General features: G+C 43.6%; 1 protein-coding gene across 2 annotated transcripts in view; it reads left to right on the forward strand.

The window, feature by feature from the left end:
* Positions 1-18,752, forward strand: part of JKAMP (JNK1/MAPK8 associated membrane protein) — a 28,811-nt gene extending 10,059 nt beyond the window's left edge. Inside the window, exons 4-8 of one of the 2 annotated variants that reach the window (XM_068129293.2) lie at positions 13,910-14,110; positions 16,760-16,941; positions 17,060-17,136; positions 17,713-17,773; positions 18,109-18,752. In XM_068129293.2, the coding sequence (XP_067985394.2) occupies positions 13,910-14,110; positions 16,760-16,941; positions 17,060-17,136; positions 17,713-17,748 (496 nt within the window). In that variant the 3' untranslated portion in view covers positions 17,749-17,773; positions 18,109-18,752. The remainder of the gene's footprint in view (positions 1-13,909; positions 14,111-16,759; positions 16,942-17,059; positions 17,137-17,712; positions 17,774-18,108) is intronic. The other variant, XM_068129292.2, reaches the window with a different exon arrangement.
* The last annotated feature ends 1,205 nt before the right edge of the window (positions 18,753-19,957 follow it).

Here is a 19,957-nt window from a genome sequence, read left to right on the forward strand (position 1 = left end):
ATTTATTGTCCCCGGCCCCTCCGTGAAGGTCGGAGATGGGGGACCTTAAAATAGGCTCCATCCGACCGACCGACTGATCATCTGTCCATGTGCTTTTTGTACGCGATATTTAAAAAACCGTTCAAGATTCAGCTTTCATAATACGTACATCTATTCCTCATACCACCCAAAAGGCGGGGGCTGTAGAGTATCGGCTTCTTGTTTTATTCTCCCCCATTGGAATTGGTTCAAAACAAGGACTTATGGATTGGGTCTCGTCTGTCCGTGCATCCGCAACCATATTTCGGAGATGGATGGACCGATTTTGTTCATACTTGGCAAAAAAAACAACACATGATGATATACATATATATGCACAGCATTTTGTTTCGCGATGTGATTAAACATCGCCGACTGGCGGCCATTTTAGTTTTAAAAAACAACAACAACAACCTGACGTTGAACATGTCCTCAACCATTTCTCAGACATGTAATTACAGATGTTTATAAAACTTGGCACGCGTATAATGAATGATGGTTCACATATGCACATCATTTTTTTTCGAGATCAGATCCAAGATGGCTGACTTGTGGCCATTTTGTTACTTAAACGTGTACCCAACCATTTCTTGAACATGCATGCTCTGATTTTATTCAAACTTGGCCAACGTACAGTAGATGATTGCATACACTTGCACCTCGCTTTATTTTGCGATCTGATCATAGATGGCTGACTGGCGGCCATTTTAGTTGTAAAAAAAACAACCCGATGTTGAACACTTCTTCAACCACTTCTCAGACATGCATTTATCGATCTAGTTCAAACTTGGTACCCAGAAAGTTAATGATGAGTTACATATGCATGTCATTTCTTTATGAGATCAGATCCAAGATGGCCGACTGGTGGTTATTTTGTTACTTAAGCATGTCCCCAACCATTTCTCGACATGCATGTACCAATTTTGTTCAAACTTGGCACAAAGACTATACACGAGAGTATACATATGCAGAAGATTTTGTTTTGTAATCTGACTAAAGATGGCTGACTGATGGCCTTTAACTCCACACAGGGAAATTACTAAAACCATGGGGGGCTATGACATTTTATGTCTTTTTATTTTTGTTTTAACTGCTTCTCCATTCTAGCTCCATCTATTCTCGCATCCTTCCAACCTTCGCCAATTCCTCCAGGATGCATGTATTGTTCCATAACCCGCTCCTCGTTTAACTCCAAAAATACAGGCTTACATGGGTGAAACTCCTGTATAGTATAGAAATCCTTTTTGTTTGTTTGTTATGACCCACATGGAGGTTTCCATATTTTCGTCGGCAGAAAAATGCCGCAATTATAGGGAATTGAGGTACTATTCTGAGGTGCTGGTTCATTTCTTCACCCATTTGGCAAATGGGGTGCAATGCTAGCATGTCATGACCACATTTATGTGAATTTGACCCATGGTCGTTTTTTATGAGGTATTCTTAGGTCATCTCCATCTCAAAGCTCGAGGAGATGAACTTTTATAATGGGTCGTGATGTCCGGATGTCCGTCTGGTTGTCTGTTTACGTTTTGCTGTTCCTCCCTTATCACCCGACTGGTGTTTCTGAAACTTGACACATGGATGAATATAATAAGACAGTAGCCCGCGCAATCGCTCGGGCTTCAATTTTGGATCATGGGGCTCCTCAGGTAGGAGAGAAGAGGGGTGGGGGGAAGAAGGGGAGAGGGAGGAGGAAATTCCCTAAATATCTCACTTTTTTTTTGCATTTTTATTTTGTTACTATCTGGACAGGATCATTCCCAAAATGCATATTTTGATATAAAATTTTCAAAAATTTCAGGAGCGGCATGCTCCGGGACCCACGTTTTTCAAAAGTTCTGCAGTTTCACCTGTGGGATTACCACCCACCTTAACTCTCTTGCGTGTACCCCGGTTTAGAATAGGTACACCGTATCCCTCATGTCGTAAGAGGCGACTAATAGGGTTGGCGTCAGGAAGGGCATCCGGCCATAAAAACATTGCCTCAAAAAGAGAACCATGACAATTACAACTACATATGGGCAGGCTACAGCCCGAAGTACCCCGTGGGGGACCCCACTCCCTCTCGTCAAAACTCAAGGTGGGGAACCCGATCGAAGCAAGGGTGGAAAACATTCCATTTATGACGACGAAACGTCTGATGCCCGACGTGGAGATCGGTTTCTGAGGTTTGGGACATGGAATGTAGGGACAATGACAGGGAGATCAGGAGAAGTGGTGGAAGGATTGGTCAGAAGAAGAGTGGACATATGTTGTGTGCAGGAGACGAGATGGTAGGAAAGTGGTGGTGTGAGAATGGTGAAGGGTAGGCAGGGACAGAAATACAAGTTTGTGTGGCAAGGGTGCCCAGAAGGCGTGAATGGTGTTGGTGTCCTATTTTCTGAGGAGTTTGTAGACAGTGTGGTGAGTGTGACTAGAGTGAGTGAAAGGTTGATGATGGTGAAAATGATGATTGGAAAGCTCTTGGTGGACGTCATCTCGGGATATGCTCCGCAGGTTGGTCGGAGCGATGAAGAGAAGGACAAGTTGTGGTGTGCAATAGAGAAGCTGATGGAAAACGTGAAAGATGAGGAAGTTGTTGTGGTAGGAGGACACCTAAATGAACATGTGGGAAGGAGTATGGACGGTTTTGAGGGAGTTCATGGGGGTTACGGATATGGTGTGAGAAATGGAGAAGGTGAAAGGATTTTGGAGTTTGCTGATGGAGCTGATTTGTTGATTTGTAATACTCAGTTCCAGAAAGAGGATAATAAGCTTGTTACATACACGTCAGGTGGGTCGACGACAACCATTGACTACCTGCTGGTGCGTAGGCGAGATAGGGGGCACCTCCGGGACACAAAGGTGATGCCGGGGGAGGAGGCTGTTTCACAGCACCACTTGGTTGTCTGCGACATAAGGGTGAAAGGTGCGAGGAGAGCTCGGCGGCTGAAGTACCAACCGAGAATGAAGGTGTGGAGGTTGAAAGAGGTGACGGTGAGGGAGGCATTAAAAGAGAGGCTGAGTATGGTAGAGGATGATGTGGTTGAGCTTGAAAGTGGTTGGATGTCAATGAAAGATAGTCTGTTGGGAGCTGTTGGTGAGGTATGTGGATGGACAAAAGGACCACCGAGGCACTCGGAAACATGGTGGTGGGATGATGAAGTTGGAAAGAAGATTGACGAGAAGAGGATGAAGTTCAATGAGTGGCAGAAGGCGAAGGGTATGGGGGCAGAAAAGGCAGAGCATGAAAGTTATAAGGCAGCCAAGAAGGCTGCAAAGAAAGAGGTAGCAAAGGCGCAGGAAGCATGTAGGAAAATGTTCAGAGAACGCTTCGATTTGGAAGAGGGTCAGAGAGCGGTATTCAGGATTGCAAAGCAGATAGTGAAAGAGAGGTGTGATGTGATGGGGGTGAGTTGCTTGAAAGATGAAGTGGGACAAATCGTTGTGAACCCAGATGGAATTAAAGGAAGATGGAAGAGATATATGGAAATGCTGTTGAATGCAGAGAATGAATGGGATGGCAACATAGAGAGTAATCCAGTTTTAGGACCGGCAGAGAAGATAACCAAGAAGGAAGTTGAGGAAGCGATAAAAGCAATGAAGAGTAGAAAAGCGGGATGACGGTAGTTGTGGGAGATATGTTGAATGCAGCGGGAAATTGGGGTGTGAAGAGAATGACAGAGATCTGCGATCTCGTGGTGAAAGAAGGCCGCATTCCAGTGGGTTGGGAACTGAGTACCCTCGTCCCTCTATACAATGGGAAAGGTGACCCTCTGGACTGTGGCTCGTATCGAGCGATAAAGTTATTGGAGCATGGAATGAAGGTATTGGAAAGGGTGTTGGAGAGGAGGATAAGGAAGAAAGTGAAGATTGACGAAAGGAGAAGGAGAAACATTAGTCCATGGGTCAGGGCAGATGTCGGTACCACGTGGGGGCACAAAGGCTCACTATATTTTTTGGAAAGAACATTGGCTGGGGCATATATTTTGATATGATATCCATTCCAAATTGGTAGCTTCATAGTATTTTGGAGGGAAAATGTGTATTTTGGGGGCAAAATCCAGTTTTTTGAGAAAAAAAATTGAAAAAAAAACTTGACAGGAAATTACTTTTGAAAGTTGAAATTAATAACTATCAACAGTGTTGATTTTTTCAGGATGTTTACATTACGGTTTTTCTCTGGCTGCCATTGAAACGGCCGTTTTGGGGCAAAAAAGGTGTTTTTTACACTATTTTCTAAAAAATTCATATCTCCGTAACAATTCTATATATTTGAATAGTTTCAGCTGAAATTAATTCCTTAGACCCCAAGGTAAGTTTTTTAGTGACATATAAGCACAAGATCACATGTCAAAATAGGGAATTTTTGTGGTAGGAGAATATCATTTTCTGGGGAATTTTCAAAAAAATCCCAAAAATAATGAAAAAATGAAAAATCAATACATTCATAGTTACCTTCGCAAAAGCGGAAGGTTATGTTTTGATCGCTGTGTATTTATTTGTATGTCTGTGTGTGTGTGTGTGTGTATGTTATTCGCATAACTCAAAAAGTATTCAACCGAATTGCATGAAATTTGGTGGGATGATTGGTTATTATACGGGACACATTTGATTAGATTTTGGGAGCAATCGGGTCAAAGGTCAAGGTCACGAAAAGGTCAAAATCGTATTTTTATTTGTCATAACTCGGTCAATTCTTATCCGATTTGCATGAAATCAGCACCAAACTGTTCACTGTTCTGTTCCCTACACTCCCATGCCAAGTACAGAACAGTAGCTGCGGCGAAGGTATGCGCTCTACCGAGTGCCCGTTCTAGTTTTTACATACATTGATCAATACATGTATATCATCACAAAACAAAGAAAATATGCATTCTAGACATCCAAATCATGTCCTTGTTGCTATGGAAATATTTGTTTTGCATAATGTGACATTTCTTGCAATACATCAGTTAAGGATAAGTTATCACCGTTATTGCAGTCTGCTTATTTCCCAGCTATTTTACATGCTTGAATACAATTGATCTGGAACCAATGGTCTAACTAGCCATTGTTGCATCATTTGAAAGTCCCCAGAGTTACATATACCACTTTAAGAGACTGGTTGCCAGTAACAGAATGGGTGAAATCTTAATGTAATATATGTTGACAACATTCATCACTTCTCAATTGCAAATGTGCTAAAATGTCTCATTTTGCTAAGAAAAAACATCAACTTGACTGATACATGTTAATAGTTAGTTCAAGTGTGTTAAATTGCCAAAATTCACATGGTCACAGTTTGACTGTGGTTTACATTTAAGAAGCACTGTCATCATCACTATCCTCACTATATACATCTGTTTGCGTGTCGTCCACAGTTTCCTCGAACTGGTTGTCACATTTTTGGTTTTTGCACATTTGGGTACATTTCAAGCCATTCGTAATGCATGGGCAATTCGATGCATCACATTAACGAACACAATTACAGTTCATCAGTTCCAAGACTGCTGATGGTGCTGGCAGACCAGTCATCCATAGAATCTCTCGGCCCCCATTGTCACCTATGGTCCAGCCGCAATCGCTAGGTCGAGGAACTTCGGGTATACACTGGAGCGAGCAACGCCATATGCCAGCTTGGTAGTTTGCCCGTTGAGCATGCTGGAATAGGCAATCCTTGCATGGAGGTAACTGTTCGGATTCCCTGTTGCCCCTCTTTGCACAGAAGAGCTGATAACGACACTCATTCACGTCTGTCAATCCAGTTGATACATACAGATTGCATGTGAAGGCTTCAAGTTTCTGCATAAGTCCCTCGGATACCTGCCAAGACTGACCTAACTCATTGAAGCACTCTCGGTAGGCTACCACTGACTTAGTTAGTTTTAATCCACGAAGTTTTCCTCTGCCAGCAAAAGCACTGACTGAATCGCAGCCTGTAAAGGCATGCAAACCTATTGGAGCTGTGCACAACTCCTCACCAAGGCTGCTTGCAACTTTGCCTATGTCAATGTATGTTCGACGGGTTTTTGTGCTAATTCTCTGATACAATATTGGGCAACGAATACTGTAGAAGAAGGCAATGTTGATCACAAGAATGTCCGTGTCTTCAGCAGTTATGATGACGGCTTTATATCCATTCATTGCTGCATTTGCGGCATGCAGGAGGACTCACGTGTCTGCTTCCTCTTGTGTACACAACATCGTATTGTCTTCTTCCCATTTGTTTATTGTCAGCTTATAGCAATGTTCCTCACATGTTACATACAGAACCTTGGTGCCCAATCTGCCCCTGTGCTCTGGTCTCCTCCATTCTTCAATAATGAACTTGTTCAGGCAAGATTTGTTCTGAGGGTCTGCAAGAATTTTCTCCACTGTTTAATCTTGTGTCCTCTGGTTATATTCTTGAACTGCAGGCCCTCTTCCGCCCCACGGCTAGATCTTTCAGCATTCTTTATCGACTCATCACGGTAGACATCAAACACGATATCAATCCTCTGGCTGTTGGTGCCCTCATGAAGTGCTAATGTGAGACAACTTTCTGCAAGCTCTGCAAATGTTTGATTGTCCCCTTTCAATCGCTGAACCAAACTCATTCCATCAATGATAGTAGCGGATGGCTGTGGGATGGTTTCAGCAGCATCGATATCCTTTACCAATGCTTTGGCAAGAGCTGATTTGTTGGTTTTTCTCAATGAACCATCCGGTGTCGCCAGGGACCATGGAACGGGGCCAAGTGGGTGCGCGAGTACTTGCTGAAGATTTAACTCTCGGCTCTGAGCTGCAAGAATCATGTGTGCAAACAATTGCTTGTCAGCTCGTAGGATTATTTCCTTCCCATTTGATTGTGTCACACATTTCTTCTTGGTCATATCTGAGAATGTTTTCAGTTTCTGTTTGACAAGTTTGCTGTGGAAGGTCTGAGTGGGGGGATCAGCCTCCAGACGATTCTTCTTGAAGTTGTTGTATGCTTCAACACCAACAGCATATGCCTTTTTAAAGTCATCAGCGATGTCTGTGGTGGCAAGCCGTCCAGTAGAAATGCTTACAAGTTCTGACTGATCACCACTCATAGGATTCATCCATTCATGCTCAAGGATATCTGCAACTGCCTTGGTATCGATATGATCCTTCTTTATCCATGGAGTCTGAAGATCAGAGTGAGAAAACTGAGGAGTTGGATGATGTACCATCTCACGCATATGCCGCAGAGCAACACTACGGTATTCTGATGTCATGTAGTATCGGTGAAGTGATTTTGATTTTAGACTGAACCCTTTGGTGCCCCCAGGTGTTTTGGTGTCCCTGTTAACTGTCTCCTCTATCGTTTGATCAGCTGGGATTCTACCGAAAGGATTCTGGCCTCCTCGTTGGACTGAGAACCCTCCACTTATGAAATGGTCATGTATCTCTGGGTGACTTGATGGAAGTTGTGACATCTGAGCAAAATATATCGGTAGATAACGAGAATAGTTTATTTTGTCATATGCAAATGCCCAAGGGATCAATTGCCTGATGTAGCTCAGATGCAGTAGCCAATCTCCCTCTCTTGATGCCTGTATCAGACCTAGCATGATGTCGACCATATCAACATATGACATCCAGAAGCTGGCTAATTCACCTCTACTGCCATCTCGCAAATTTTGCAGGAATATGTCAAAGAGATGGAGAATACGTTTGACACTAGGTTTGTCAAGGACTGCATTCACAGAGTCTTGATTGATGTCATCACATGTCAGTTCAATGCATTGAATGGCATCATCTAAGATGACAACATCTGCCATGTGATTGGTTTGCAACCATGGGATGAATTGCTTCCATGCCAATCTTAGAATGGTTTCATAGACTAGCTTGTGAAGTCTGACCACTCTATTGTATTGATGTCCGTCCATCACTGCTTGCACAGAGCCCAGAGCGATTATCCCAGATTCTACAGCAAGTTCTCGCAGACCTGCATCTTGAAAACGCTTGCCTATGGTGGATTGGAAGTTCATTATTGTATGGAAATCGCCCATCCTGAGAACAAGACCGCTAAATTTTTCAGGTTGCTTCCAAACAATCTCAGCACTCTTTGCATACAATGCTTGATCAAACACTAATACCATGCTAGGCAGCTGCAATTCACATCTGATCATCTCAGACTGAATCAGAATTTCAAAAACAGTTGACATCTCTGTTGCTGGTGCATTTATAGTTGGTAGATAACTTATGGTGTTAGGCATAACATTGACATTGTTACGAGCCAGAATGTTGAATCCTGTCCAGCTCGGCACAGTACCATCTTGTTGGCGAAATATCATCCATAACCGATTCTTTAACTGCACTTCTGTAACTGCATCTGTAGCATTTGGTTCAATCGAAATAATTGGTGCTGGACCAACCCGTTCCCCAGAATTGTACTGAGGAAGAGGGGCCTCTTCAATGTCGATGGATCTCTTTTTGCTTTTTGTAACAGGTGTTTTCGGCTGTTCTTGTATGGGTCCAATAAACTTGTCCTGGATTGCAATGCCGTTCACACGGTGTGCAGTTCCGCCACCACTCAGTGTTTCTTCAAGTTTATCAATATTGTCCCACACAAGGGTAGTGGCCTGCAAAACCAGAACGCTGGCTGGCAGACTGACCTCAGATATGGAGCCAAACTTCTGCATACACAATGCTGTCTCTATTTGCTCCATCATTGAGTATGAGATACAATGTCCAAGTCTGTGAAGAATTTTAATGAGCTCAACATTTCCTGTGATACACTTGACCACAAGAGCCAACAAGATATGTTTTGGTGGACGACGCCTACCATCAGTAACCGCATATATTAAATCTTGGCCTATTGAGCAAACCTGCCTTTCGACACGAACACTAGAGTTTGTTCTACCTTGCTGACCTGTTATGATCATTTGCAGAAAATGTGTAACTGCATTAGGTATGTGTGCGGATTCACCAGTGAGTTCTGATGGTTGTGGTGGCCAATCTTCCATTAATCTCTGGTTTCGAATAACAGTACGCATTTGTAAGGCAGCTTTGGTTACTACTGACATAGGGTCACTTTCTGATGCTTGTAATGCATTTATTGTCATCTTCAGTTCCATGTTATCTCTGGCAAGTTCATCCTGGCAAGGCAAATATCATCTGGCAAGGTATCAGGATATACTAACAATTTGCCACTGTCATTTTGAACAAAATGAAGCAATCCACCAAACTCGCTCTCCAATCTGCGGCGGATATGCTTTTTGGTGGAGTCCTTTACCTCCACAATGCCGGACATTTTCATTGATAATTGTAGTCGCAGTGTCATATCAGTCAGATATATCACTTTGGGCTTTTGAATGATTTCATTTCGAATGAATTTGAATAACTCATTGTATGAGAGTTTCTCAGCAGCCTGGTAGACAGATTCGTCAGTTTCCATATGGGCAATGTCGCCATTTTCACTGCAGCTGGCAGGTACCTTCTCTTCTCTTGTATAATGACGATAGCATGACCTATGGTAATGGCCCTCTGCAGCTACAAGATCCCTGCTAAGAACAGCAAGAATTCTTTGGTCCATCTTTCGTATGGCAACCTGTCTGATTGTTGAGTCAGCCTGTAGCTGAGTACATTGTACAAGTCTTTCCTTAGAATGCTGCCCCTTCAGGTATTTGTTACTGTTTTGACAAAATATGCACTTTGCTTCATAAACTCGAGAAGAGCTTGACTCCTGCCTCAGTACCACTTGTTGGGAATGTTCAGCCATGTCTACATTTTCCCCGGGTTCCGTGGTACATAATCGATCAAGGTTCCTTTTTAATGTGAAAACTCTGCGGCATTTACGATGATATTGCACAGGTGGGATATGTCCCTCAGCCAGGTCCACTGCGATAGTCAGAATAGGCTGATGGTTTCTGATTTCTGCTGCCCTTAACAATGTCTGCCATGACTGCAAGTCCTTTGGTGACACCAGTTTAGAATCGTCATCTGTACAGTGGATCAAGCAGTCTGTACACAACCGCTTTGGTGGAATTAGACTAGGGCTGTCAACCGATCCGAGACCGGGACGAAATCCCGGCGGTTTCGGCTTTCGAGACGGTCTCGGGACGGTCCCGAGATAAATTGACTGACGCAATTTCTCGGTAAAAAAATCCCGGTTAAAATTCCAACTTCTTGCAGATATTTTCCATAATAGAGGCATTTATTGAGCCTTGCTTTCATTACTCTGCTTCTGCACAAGCATCATTTTTCGCAAGTGCAGCTGAACTGACACAAACGATGATAGATAAAGTGAACTCACTGTTCCAGGATTTTCCCCTTGTCAACAAACAATGCACTTCTTAAGTCATATTTATAAGCCTATAATGCATTTCGGATTGTACACGTTGTAGTGGTTAACTTATTCACATGTCGCGGTTAACTTATTCACTTGTCACGGTTAACTTATCCACATGTGACGGTTACCATTACGAATGTTTGGTCGAACCCACGCACACGGACGTTTGGTTGTGTCGTCATGACGCACGCGCGGCTGTTGGAGCCACGCCCTCCGAAGAGGGTTCTTGGTTTTCTATAAGCCGTTACGACTTCCGTTCGCTAGCAGTTGCTGGAGATACCTGTACAATAAACAACCTTTTGTACCTAACGAAATAGCCTCTTCTTATCGTCTTCGGCAACCGCTAAAACGTAATATATAAAGTACACTATTTCCTGACATCGCTTTTCGCTCTGCTTTATGTTGTCGTTATCCATCGTGTTAGACTGAAAAAATGAGTTTAATGTTCGTTTTGTACGAATTAACTTCAAGATTCCAGAATGAGTTCACATTCAAACTTTTCAATGGCTTTTTTAGTTAATTTGTTTCTATCTTGGCGTTTAAGATAACGAATATGATAAGACAGCATGGCGATAACAATTGTGAAGATAAGGACTCGGGCCTCGGGGGGGGTGGGGGGGGGGGGGGTAGGGGGGGGGGGGGTTAGGCTTGACGGTTTGAATGTGAAAGTATTTTGGTTATCTTATCTCCACTTTAGGCCTGATAAGTTGGGTAGTGGGACGTGCGTCAGGTCGGTGAGCACGCTATATTGAACGCTTAGCGTTAGCGGTGGCCGATCATCTTCATGTAGGCGGTGTATTTTATTTCATCCCGGTAAATGGAAGCTAAGTCGCAATTTAAGTACTCGACATCAGAAATGAATTTTTTTCATTGTTGTTTATATATTGTAATGAAATTCCTTTATTTCTGAAGCGTTATTTTTTTTTTTTTTTTTTTTTTTTTTTTTTTTTATATGTATTACTTTGTCAGGAACCGAGCCGAACCGAGATCCCGTTATGAAAATTGAAAATTTATCGAGACGGTTCCGAGACGGGATTTTGAATCTAGCTAACAGCACTAAATTAGACCATCTTCCTCCATTCTCAATGTGCCTGTCTGGAAAGATATAAATGGATAAATGCCCATTACCAACCATGCATACCTGACAAATGTGTGTAAAAACTATGAATGTATTGATTTTTTATTTTTTCATTTTTTGGGGAATTTTTTGGAAAATTTCCAAAATTTTCTCCTTCCACAAATTCTCCTTCCTATATTCTTATATTCTCCTTCCACAAAAATTCCCTATTTTGACATGTGATCTTGTGCTTATATGTTACTAAAAAACTACCTTGGGGTCTAAGGAAATGATTTCAGCTGAAACTATTCAAATATATTGAATTGTTACTGAGATATGAATTTTTTTAGAAAATAGTGTAAAAAACACCTTTTTTGCCCCAAAACGGCCGTTTCCATGGCAACCAGACAAAAACCGTAATGTAAACAACCTGAAAAAATCAATACTGTTGATAGTTATTAATTTCAACTGTCAAAAGTAATTTCCTGTCACAAGTATTATTATTTATTTTTATTTTTTTCGAAAAACTGGATTTTGCCCCCAAAATACACATTTTCCCTCCAAAATACTATAAAGCTACCAATTTGGAATGGATATCATATCAAAATATATGCCCCAGCCCATCTTCTTTACAAAAAATATAGTGAGCCTTTGTCCTCCCGACTGGTACCGAAAAGTCAATTTTGAGTGATTGGCCCATGGATTGGCCCATGATACATGGAGAAGAGGAAAAAGTTGTTTTTTGGGTTTGTTGATCTGGAGAAAGCATTCGATAGGGTTCCACGTGAAGTAGTGACATGGGCATTGAGGAAGTTAGGAGTGGAGGAATGGTTGATCAGAGTAGTGATGGCAATGTACAAAAGAGCGCGCACAGCTGTAAGGACGAAGGACGGGAACAGTGGTGAGTTTGAGGTGAAGGTGGGAGTGCATCAGGGGTCGGTACTAAGTCCACTACTATTTGTAGCTGTGATGGAGGTGCTAGCTCAGAAAGTAAAGGAGGGTTTACCGTGGGAGTTGTTGTATGCAGATGATCTGGTGTTGATTGCAGAAAGTATAGATGGACTGAAGGAGAAGATGAACAAGTGGAAGGAATGTATGGAGACAAAAGGTCTGAAGGTGAATATCGGAAAAACGAAGGTGATGGCAAGTGGTAAAGTATGTGGTGAGGTGGAAAGAACTGGGAAGTGGCTGTGTGCAGGAAGGGTGTCGAAGTGAATTCCATTCAATGTACAATGTGCGCTGAGTGGGTTCATCAAAAATGTAGTGGTTTGAGAGGGTCATTAACCAGTGTGGCAGCTACATTCAAGTGTAAGGTGTGCACAGACTGAGCTGCAGATGGAGGAAATGTTGAGTTGGATCTTGGAGACGGCGTGAAGCTGGCAGGTGTGAAAACATTTTGCTACCTCGGAGACATGCTGAATGGAGAAGGTGGATCAGACTCGGCAACGGTTGCTAGAGTGAGATGTGCATGGAAGAAGTTTCAGGAACTGAGTGGCGTGCTGACGAGGAGGGGAGTGTCGTTGAAGCTGAAGGGAAAGGTGTATGCTGCATGTGTGAGAAGTGTTATAATTTATGGGAGCGAGACATGGGTAATGAACGTAGAGCAGCAACGAAGGCTGGAAAGGGTGGAAATGCGAATGGTTCGGTGGATGTGTGGAGTATCGTTGAGAGAGAGGAAGACAAATGATGAATTGCGAAAGATGATGGTAATAGAGCCTGTGATAGATGCTGTGAAGAGAAACAGTTTGAGATGGTTTGGTCATGTGTTGAGGAAGGATGAAAGTGACTGGTTGAGAAGAGTGATGGAAATGAATGTAGAAGGAAGTAGAGGACGGGGAAGACCGAGAAAGACTTGGCTAAAGATGGTCGAAGAAGAAATGCGGGCAAGGGGGTTATCAAGGATAGATGCAGAAAATAGGGCAAAATGGAGAAGATTGTCATGGGGACCGCAAGGCTAACCCCTGCTCTTGCAGAGAAAATGGCCTTAAAATGCCTGTTGTTTGTTGTTTTAACTCTCTTGCATCCCGTTTGTGGAACTCCCTTCCTGATGCTGTTCAAACCCACTTTCCTCCAGAACTTCAAGCTGGCCATTCATCATCATCTCTTGTACACCCCCGTCCATACGTGTGACCTTTCATACCCCCATTATCCCTACCTCATCCAACCCTTTTACTTCCAGGCTACTGTTTCTTTCACTACTCATTTCCTGTTTGTTCTTTCCCTTGTTTGTTGTGCTCTTCTGAGAGGAAACTTTTTAATTCAGCAAATTAAACTGTCTTTTCAGATTCCCCATATCAAAGAAGCTGCCAATGAAGTTTCATCTTTTTTTAAAACTCTCATGATATTCTACCTAACCCGATACCCGGCCGGACCCAGACGGTGTATTCAGAAATGAGTGAAAACCGCTCTGGATACAACATCCCTCATTGTCCGTTATCCATTGGGCTTTTGCAATAGTAGCTTGAGTTGCGCACTCCACATGCATCCTTGAATTACTCGAATACTTGTTTTCCGTTTTGATGCAAGCTGCCCTTTTAAAACTTCTCTGTCCCGGGTGTTCCGGGTTCCGTGTGCAGTGCCCTTCTGCTGCATGCCTCCGCCTTGCTCGAGTGCGTTGTCGCTGCAGTTGTCACTCTCCTGCTCAGCGACCCTCTGGGCTCCTTCCACATGAGGTCGTGCCGGGTAAAGTTGCTCTCCGATTGGTACACCATGCTCTACAATCCAAGTCCTGACTACATCACTACACTTCATTGTACATATGAGGCCGTCTACCCACTGTAAGTCCCAAAGTTGTTTTGATGTACTAGTCAGAAATTTGTATTTCACACTGAGCTTGGCCGTTCTTTCCAAATAGAGATACGTCATTGCTTCCAGCAATGGTAAGATTCCCAGAGTTGTTGCCGATGATTACACGTATGGATTATTGTGCTGTGGCGCACCCAATCAGGAACACAAGAATGACACTCAAAAATACTGTGAAATTCACCAAGTTGCATTTGTTTTGCTGAAATGTCATAACATATCGCACATCTTCGCTGATTATGCAAAAAAACCACCTTTTAGAGGCCATTTTTCCCCGCAAGCGGGGGTTGGCCTTTTTCGGGAACTGTGGTTGTTGTTGTTTTTCGGTCCCCTTTTTGAAGCAATGTTTTACGGCCGGATGCCCTTCCTGACGCCAACCCTTTTTGCCGCCTTTAACGACAAGCAGGGAATTACCAGTGAACTGGTACTCAATTTGCCGACCTCGGAAGGATGACAGGCTGAGTCAACCCCCCTGACGTTAATTCAGCGATTGACCGGGATTCGAACCCAGGATCCTAGGATCCTCAGCCGGCACCCTAGCCGCTAGCCCAACACCAGGCTGATTATGCAACAAAGCATTTTATAGAATCTCGTTACATGGTTTGTATACATGTTGAATCGGCTTCCTTCCGGTACGGTCCAACTCTTTTCTCCAAGACTTCAAGACGACAGCACACTGCCATCCCATGCCTTTTTTAACCTCTATTAATGCCTTCTTAAAGGAACCTGAAGCACAGGGTCTGTTGGTCTCTCATTACAATAAGATCAGTGGCCTTGATGTTTTCTACCACCTCCTTTCTGGTTTTGCTCCCTCTGTTCCTCCAACACATCGGTACACAAACATTATTTGAGTAACATCCTCCTTGTTAATCTTCTAAAATCCAGCCTTACTACTTTATTCCTCTTTTCTCCTGCTGGAGGAATAGTCTCCCGGAGTCTGTACAATTTCGTTCTTCCCTTAAAAGCTTTAAGATGGCAGAACACAATCCTCTCCTGCCATCTTCCATCCCTACCTGTGATATTTTCTAACACCGTTCACCCTCAGCATACCCATTTGTCTCCCTTCTCCTCTTTACCAATTAATGAATCCACCTGTTTGTGTCCAGTTGTTTACCCACCACTCCGCTATTATTACGTTACCCTTCGATCGTCTGTCACATTGCAGATTTGTATTTGATTACCTCTGGAGGTTATGAAGGTGGATGGAGGTTATGTTTTCACGTCTGTGTCTGTGAGGCGGATTATGACAAAACTTGGTGGATGAGTTGGCCAGGTAACAAGAACAAGCCGATTATATTTTGATTAAGGTCTGGATGCAGATCCGGCCTATCGGTGGGATACAAAACAAACGTTTCAGCCTCGTCCAATGCCAGGCATCAATGATGATACGAATGCATGCTTTCAAATGAGCGTCCTCTCTCTGCATTAAATTTCTTTGCACAATTTAGGCTCGTGGAAGAGTGTGTTGACAGAGGGGGTGGGGGGGGGGGGGGAGGAAATGTAACGACGGTGGGGCAGAAAGCAGAGGAATGAACGAACAGTGAAAGAGGAATGGAAGGAAATACGGCAACAGATTCGGATGAGGCTCACAAGAGCATACGGTCTGCATAAGGACACGTACTCGGCACGAAAAAACTCCGAAGGGACCTGAGACTGCAAAACCTTTAAATCGGCAAATTAACAGCAAACGATGAACAAAAATAGTTCAACAAGACTATTCCGGAATGTGTATCTGAGCTTTGGAAGACAGCCATTCGGGGCACAGAAGATGGCATTTGGCCATGAAGGAACTGTAAGCAATGACAAAAGTGTTGCGGTGTTTCAAAAGAGGTATTTCTCAGTCTGTTGCACATCATGACGTAGTTTTAATTATTGCGAAGATTTGTAATCGCTTGTTTGTTTGGTGTTAGCGACTTCATTGTTTGTAAGATCTTCCCACTCTTGAATGTCAACATTTTGTATTGACCACATAATGGCCTATTTCATAAACATTCTATGCTGGGATTTTTATCCTAAAATACCTTCAAATGAGCATCATCCCGGGGATTCCACTTGTCTTTTGTTGTATTATTTCCAATTACATTTTTCCCAGAATGTAGGTTATTTCCAATCATGCGTACAACTTGCAAGGCCTTTGTAACTCGATGGAGAAATGCTCTCCCTTCTGGGCTGGGTCTCCAGCATCACATCCGTCTTCCCTGGAATCTGTCAAAACTAAAGCTCTAAACATTATTGGCGTCTTAAATCGTATCCCCACCTCGACCCACAATCTTTTTCTGCCCCCGTTAACCTTGCCAAATTGAAACCTCTTGCAGGTTTCTTCCTTTCCCCTCTCTCCTCATTCTCTCTCCTCATTCCCACTCTTCATTCCCTCGCTTGTGTGTCCACCTGCTTTGCCACTGCCCTAACGTTGGCAGGTGGGATTCCTGGTATAATGAACATTTGTTACGATTAATCCATGGAACCTATGTGCTTGTTTAAACAAGAGGCCTTCTGTGGAAGAAGAAAAACCCCACCTTTGGCCACAATAGGAATCGGGATGTACGTCATGGAGAGATTGCTGCCATTGTGAAGCGAACGATATATTTGTCCCACACGTTGTTATTGATACAGCGCTTCCTCAGATACACCATCGTGTTCATCTATTACGCGTTCTGCCTGCTCATGATGATGATGCTGCGGCCTTGCCTAGTGAAACGGCTGTCGTTCAGTCTGCGCAAAGCTGAGCGCTTGAACAGTGTCTACGCAGCTATGTACTTCTTGCCCATCCTGTCGGTGCTCCATGCCGTGGCCGGCGGCCTGCTGTGTGAGTGAGGCCTCACTGACGCATGTACTTGAAGATAAACATGGAGGAAAAAAATGTTATTTGCATTGATCTGCTTGATCGAGATGGCATACTTGCGATGTGATTTATTTATTTACAGATTACTCCTTCCCTTACATCCTGCTTGTGTTCTCAGTCGTTACATGTGCAGTGTACTTTGCACTTGTGAAAATCGTGGTAAGTATCTTCTTCTTCTTTTTACTTTACAAACTGTAAGTGATCATTAAAATTCTGGATTTCCAAAAGGCATTTATGAGGACGCAAAAAAGCGATGCTTAAGGTGATAGAGTGCACGGTGAAGCAATGATGACGTCATCAGCTTTGAGGCAAACTCCCTTGAGTCGAACGTGACATGGGACCGCCGACTGCTGCAACCTGCAGCGCGTGTATTCTACGATGCAGCACAATCTCTAGTTATAACCTGCGACTCACAGGATCGCAGCATGCTCACCTCAGGGATAGTTACACTTGTATGAAAGAAAACAGCTTTGGGAAATCTTAAAACGTCTTTTGCGTGAATTGCAAATATGTTATAGATGCTGCTATTGACTGCACAGAACAAGCGATCCCCTCCTGCATCCCCCAATTTTCCTTCCTCATAATATTCCGCATTGCCTCTCATCCTCATTACCATTTTCTGACTCCTCATCCCTACCTCCCTTGCACTCGAGTTTCTTCATTCTTCCCATTCAATTGTCTGATTTCATTCTTTGCTCAATTTTGCCCCCCTCCCCCATGCTGTGTAACATGTAGTTGCCCCACACCTGGGGTCATAGCATCGCTAAGTGAGTCATCGGAGAGCAACACCAAGCAAGTGAGCTAGTTCTTTTTTTAAAAAATTTTAATTTTCAATTCTCAGCGAAAATGTTTTGAGGATCTTCATTCATCGCGTGTGCGTGTGTTGTCAAATTGTCCCGAGACAAATCTGTCTGCCTGGTACCTTCACCCCTCCTCCCCCTTTCCCTTCCCACCACCACAACCCCTCCGACACCTCGCCCATCTCCTTCAGCTGCCCTCATCTCCTCCAGCTGCCCTCATCTCCTCCAGCTGTCCTCACACACACACACACACACACACACACACACACACACACACACACACACACACCACTTATTTATCCTTCCTTTCCACCCATTCCCTTGTGTGCAGAACCTGCGTACGCTGCTGTCTAACAAGCGCAATGTCATCGTGTTGTTGAGCCATTGGGCCATACACACATACGGAATCCTGTCAATCACGCGCCTCGAGCATCCTGCTGGGGACTTGCCCATGCTCACCCTGGTGCCAGGCCCTGCCCTGTTTTACCTACTAACGGCTCGTTTCACAGATCCTGACAGAATACATGAAGAGCAGACTGGAAACTAGATGAGATGAGAACAACTACTGTCCAATCCAACTCATCAATTCTGCTCCACGTACATTTTTGGCGTACGGTCGCGTGCACGCGTTATCTCCAATGTTACGGCAGTGCGGTCGCTCTCCAAGGGCATTGCGAAGCCACAAAGTACCGGCACTCACTACGTTTTGCAAAGTTGTACAAAGGTGTTTTTTTTGTTTTTTTTCCATAAAGGATTTATTTTTCAGAAAGTGGGAGATTGCTCCTGGACATTTCTTTCATGCCGGCTTTTCTTTCACCTCATTCCCATGTGGCATTAGTCCTAAAGTGGAAATCTTTGGAGCGGAGCCTTCTCTGTATCTTCCAGCACGATCCGCAATATTTAACGTTCCACCGTGCACTGTTAACCGGGATTGCATTCGGACAGGTTTAACAATAAAATGATTGTTAAACACTTGATGGCCTTTGAAAATGTATTTTTGGGGTTTAGTCCACGATTCCAAGTTGTGAATGTGGCATCACAATGACAAATACATCATGCTGGTTAACGTTCAGAAGGTCCAGAAGATGCACCGTACAGCTTCTCATTTTTAATGCCATGAGGTAAACGCAAATTGTAAATATAATTATGCAATGTTTTACAAAACCTCTTCTTTCGAAACACCTTTTCCATTTTGCCGTTTTCTGAGTTTTGCCTTCAAAGGAAAGAAAAGAACCGATGAGATGGATTTAGCAACTGGTGGTTAGTTGATATGTCGGGAAATGGAGGATGTAGCTAAATGCATTTGAGCGTTGCAGGACATTTGAGGAGATGTGACTGGAGCGGTGACTACTTGTGGTCATGAAGACCGGTCTCTTGAGCACCGTTCGCTCCGGGTTGTCCTTCTTCCCAAGTCACGCCCTGGAAACAGACTGCATGCGGTGGTCACAGGTTACGAACTCAGTTATTTCCGTGTTCTGAATTGCTGAAAATAGCATGTTTGTTATTTACCGGCGCATTCTCCGGCAGGCCGGCACATCCTTGTGCTCTGCAGTTTGTGGCCGAAGGATCTGACTTCCTGCTCCAGTCTAACGGAAAGGGGGCTGTTTCTCTGCACTCATTTTTCGATCTTATCTACCAGTTTGGACATGATTCCAGTAACGCAGCTGTCGCGACTTGCGTACTCCTGGCCGGGGTGGGAAAGAGGATGAACAATATTGATATATTTTGATTCAAATGTAAACTAAACTGATGTGGTATGCCGGCTATCGGTGCGTGGATGCTGACCAATGGGCTGGTCTTTGTGAAGGCTGTTGAAAGCAGATGCTGCTGCCCATTACAGACCCCTGCAGGGTAGGTCATACATTGCATCCCCTTCCCTCCCACACTGGTTGAGTTGGCCCATGGGGATCGAGAATGCAAAAATGTTGTCATGCCCATGACTTTGTAGTATGACCTATGCTGTCGTTAGCATGGGGCTCTGTTTGTATCAGCCTGAGCATAGCCAATGTGTGTATCCATTACTTATTAAAGCACAATTTGATAGTACATTATTTTTTAATTTTTTTTTAAAGAGGGAAACAGAGATTTACCTTGTCGGTCTCTGCAGCTTTCAACCGGCTTTCGTAGATTCTTCCTGTGAGGGTGTGCGAGTCCAAAATTATTTCTGCATTCATGATATC

This window comes from Myxine glutinosa, chromosome 9, assembly GCF_964187855.1.
Source record: "Myxine glutinosa chromosome 9, kmMyxGlut1.1, whole genome shotgun sequence".
NCBI lineage: Eukaryota > Metazoa > Chordata > Myxini > Myxiniformes > Myxinidae > Myxine > Myxine glutinosa.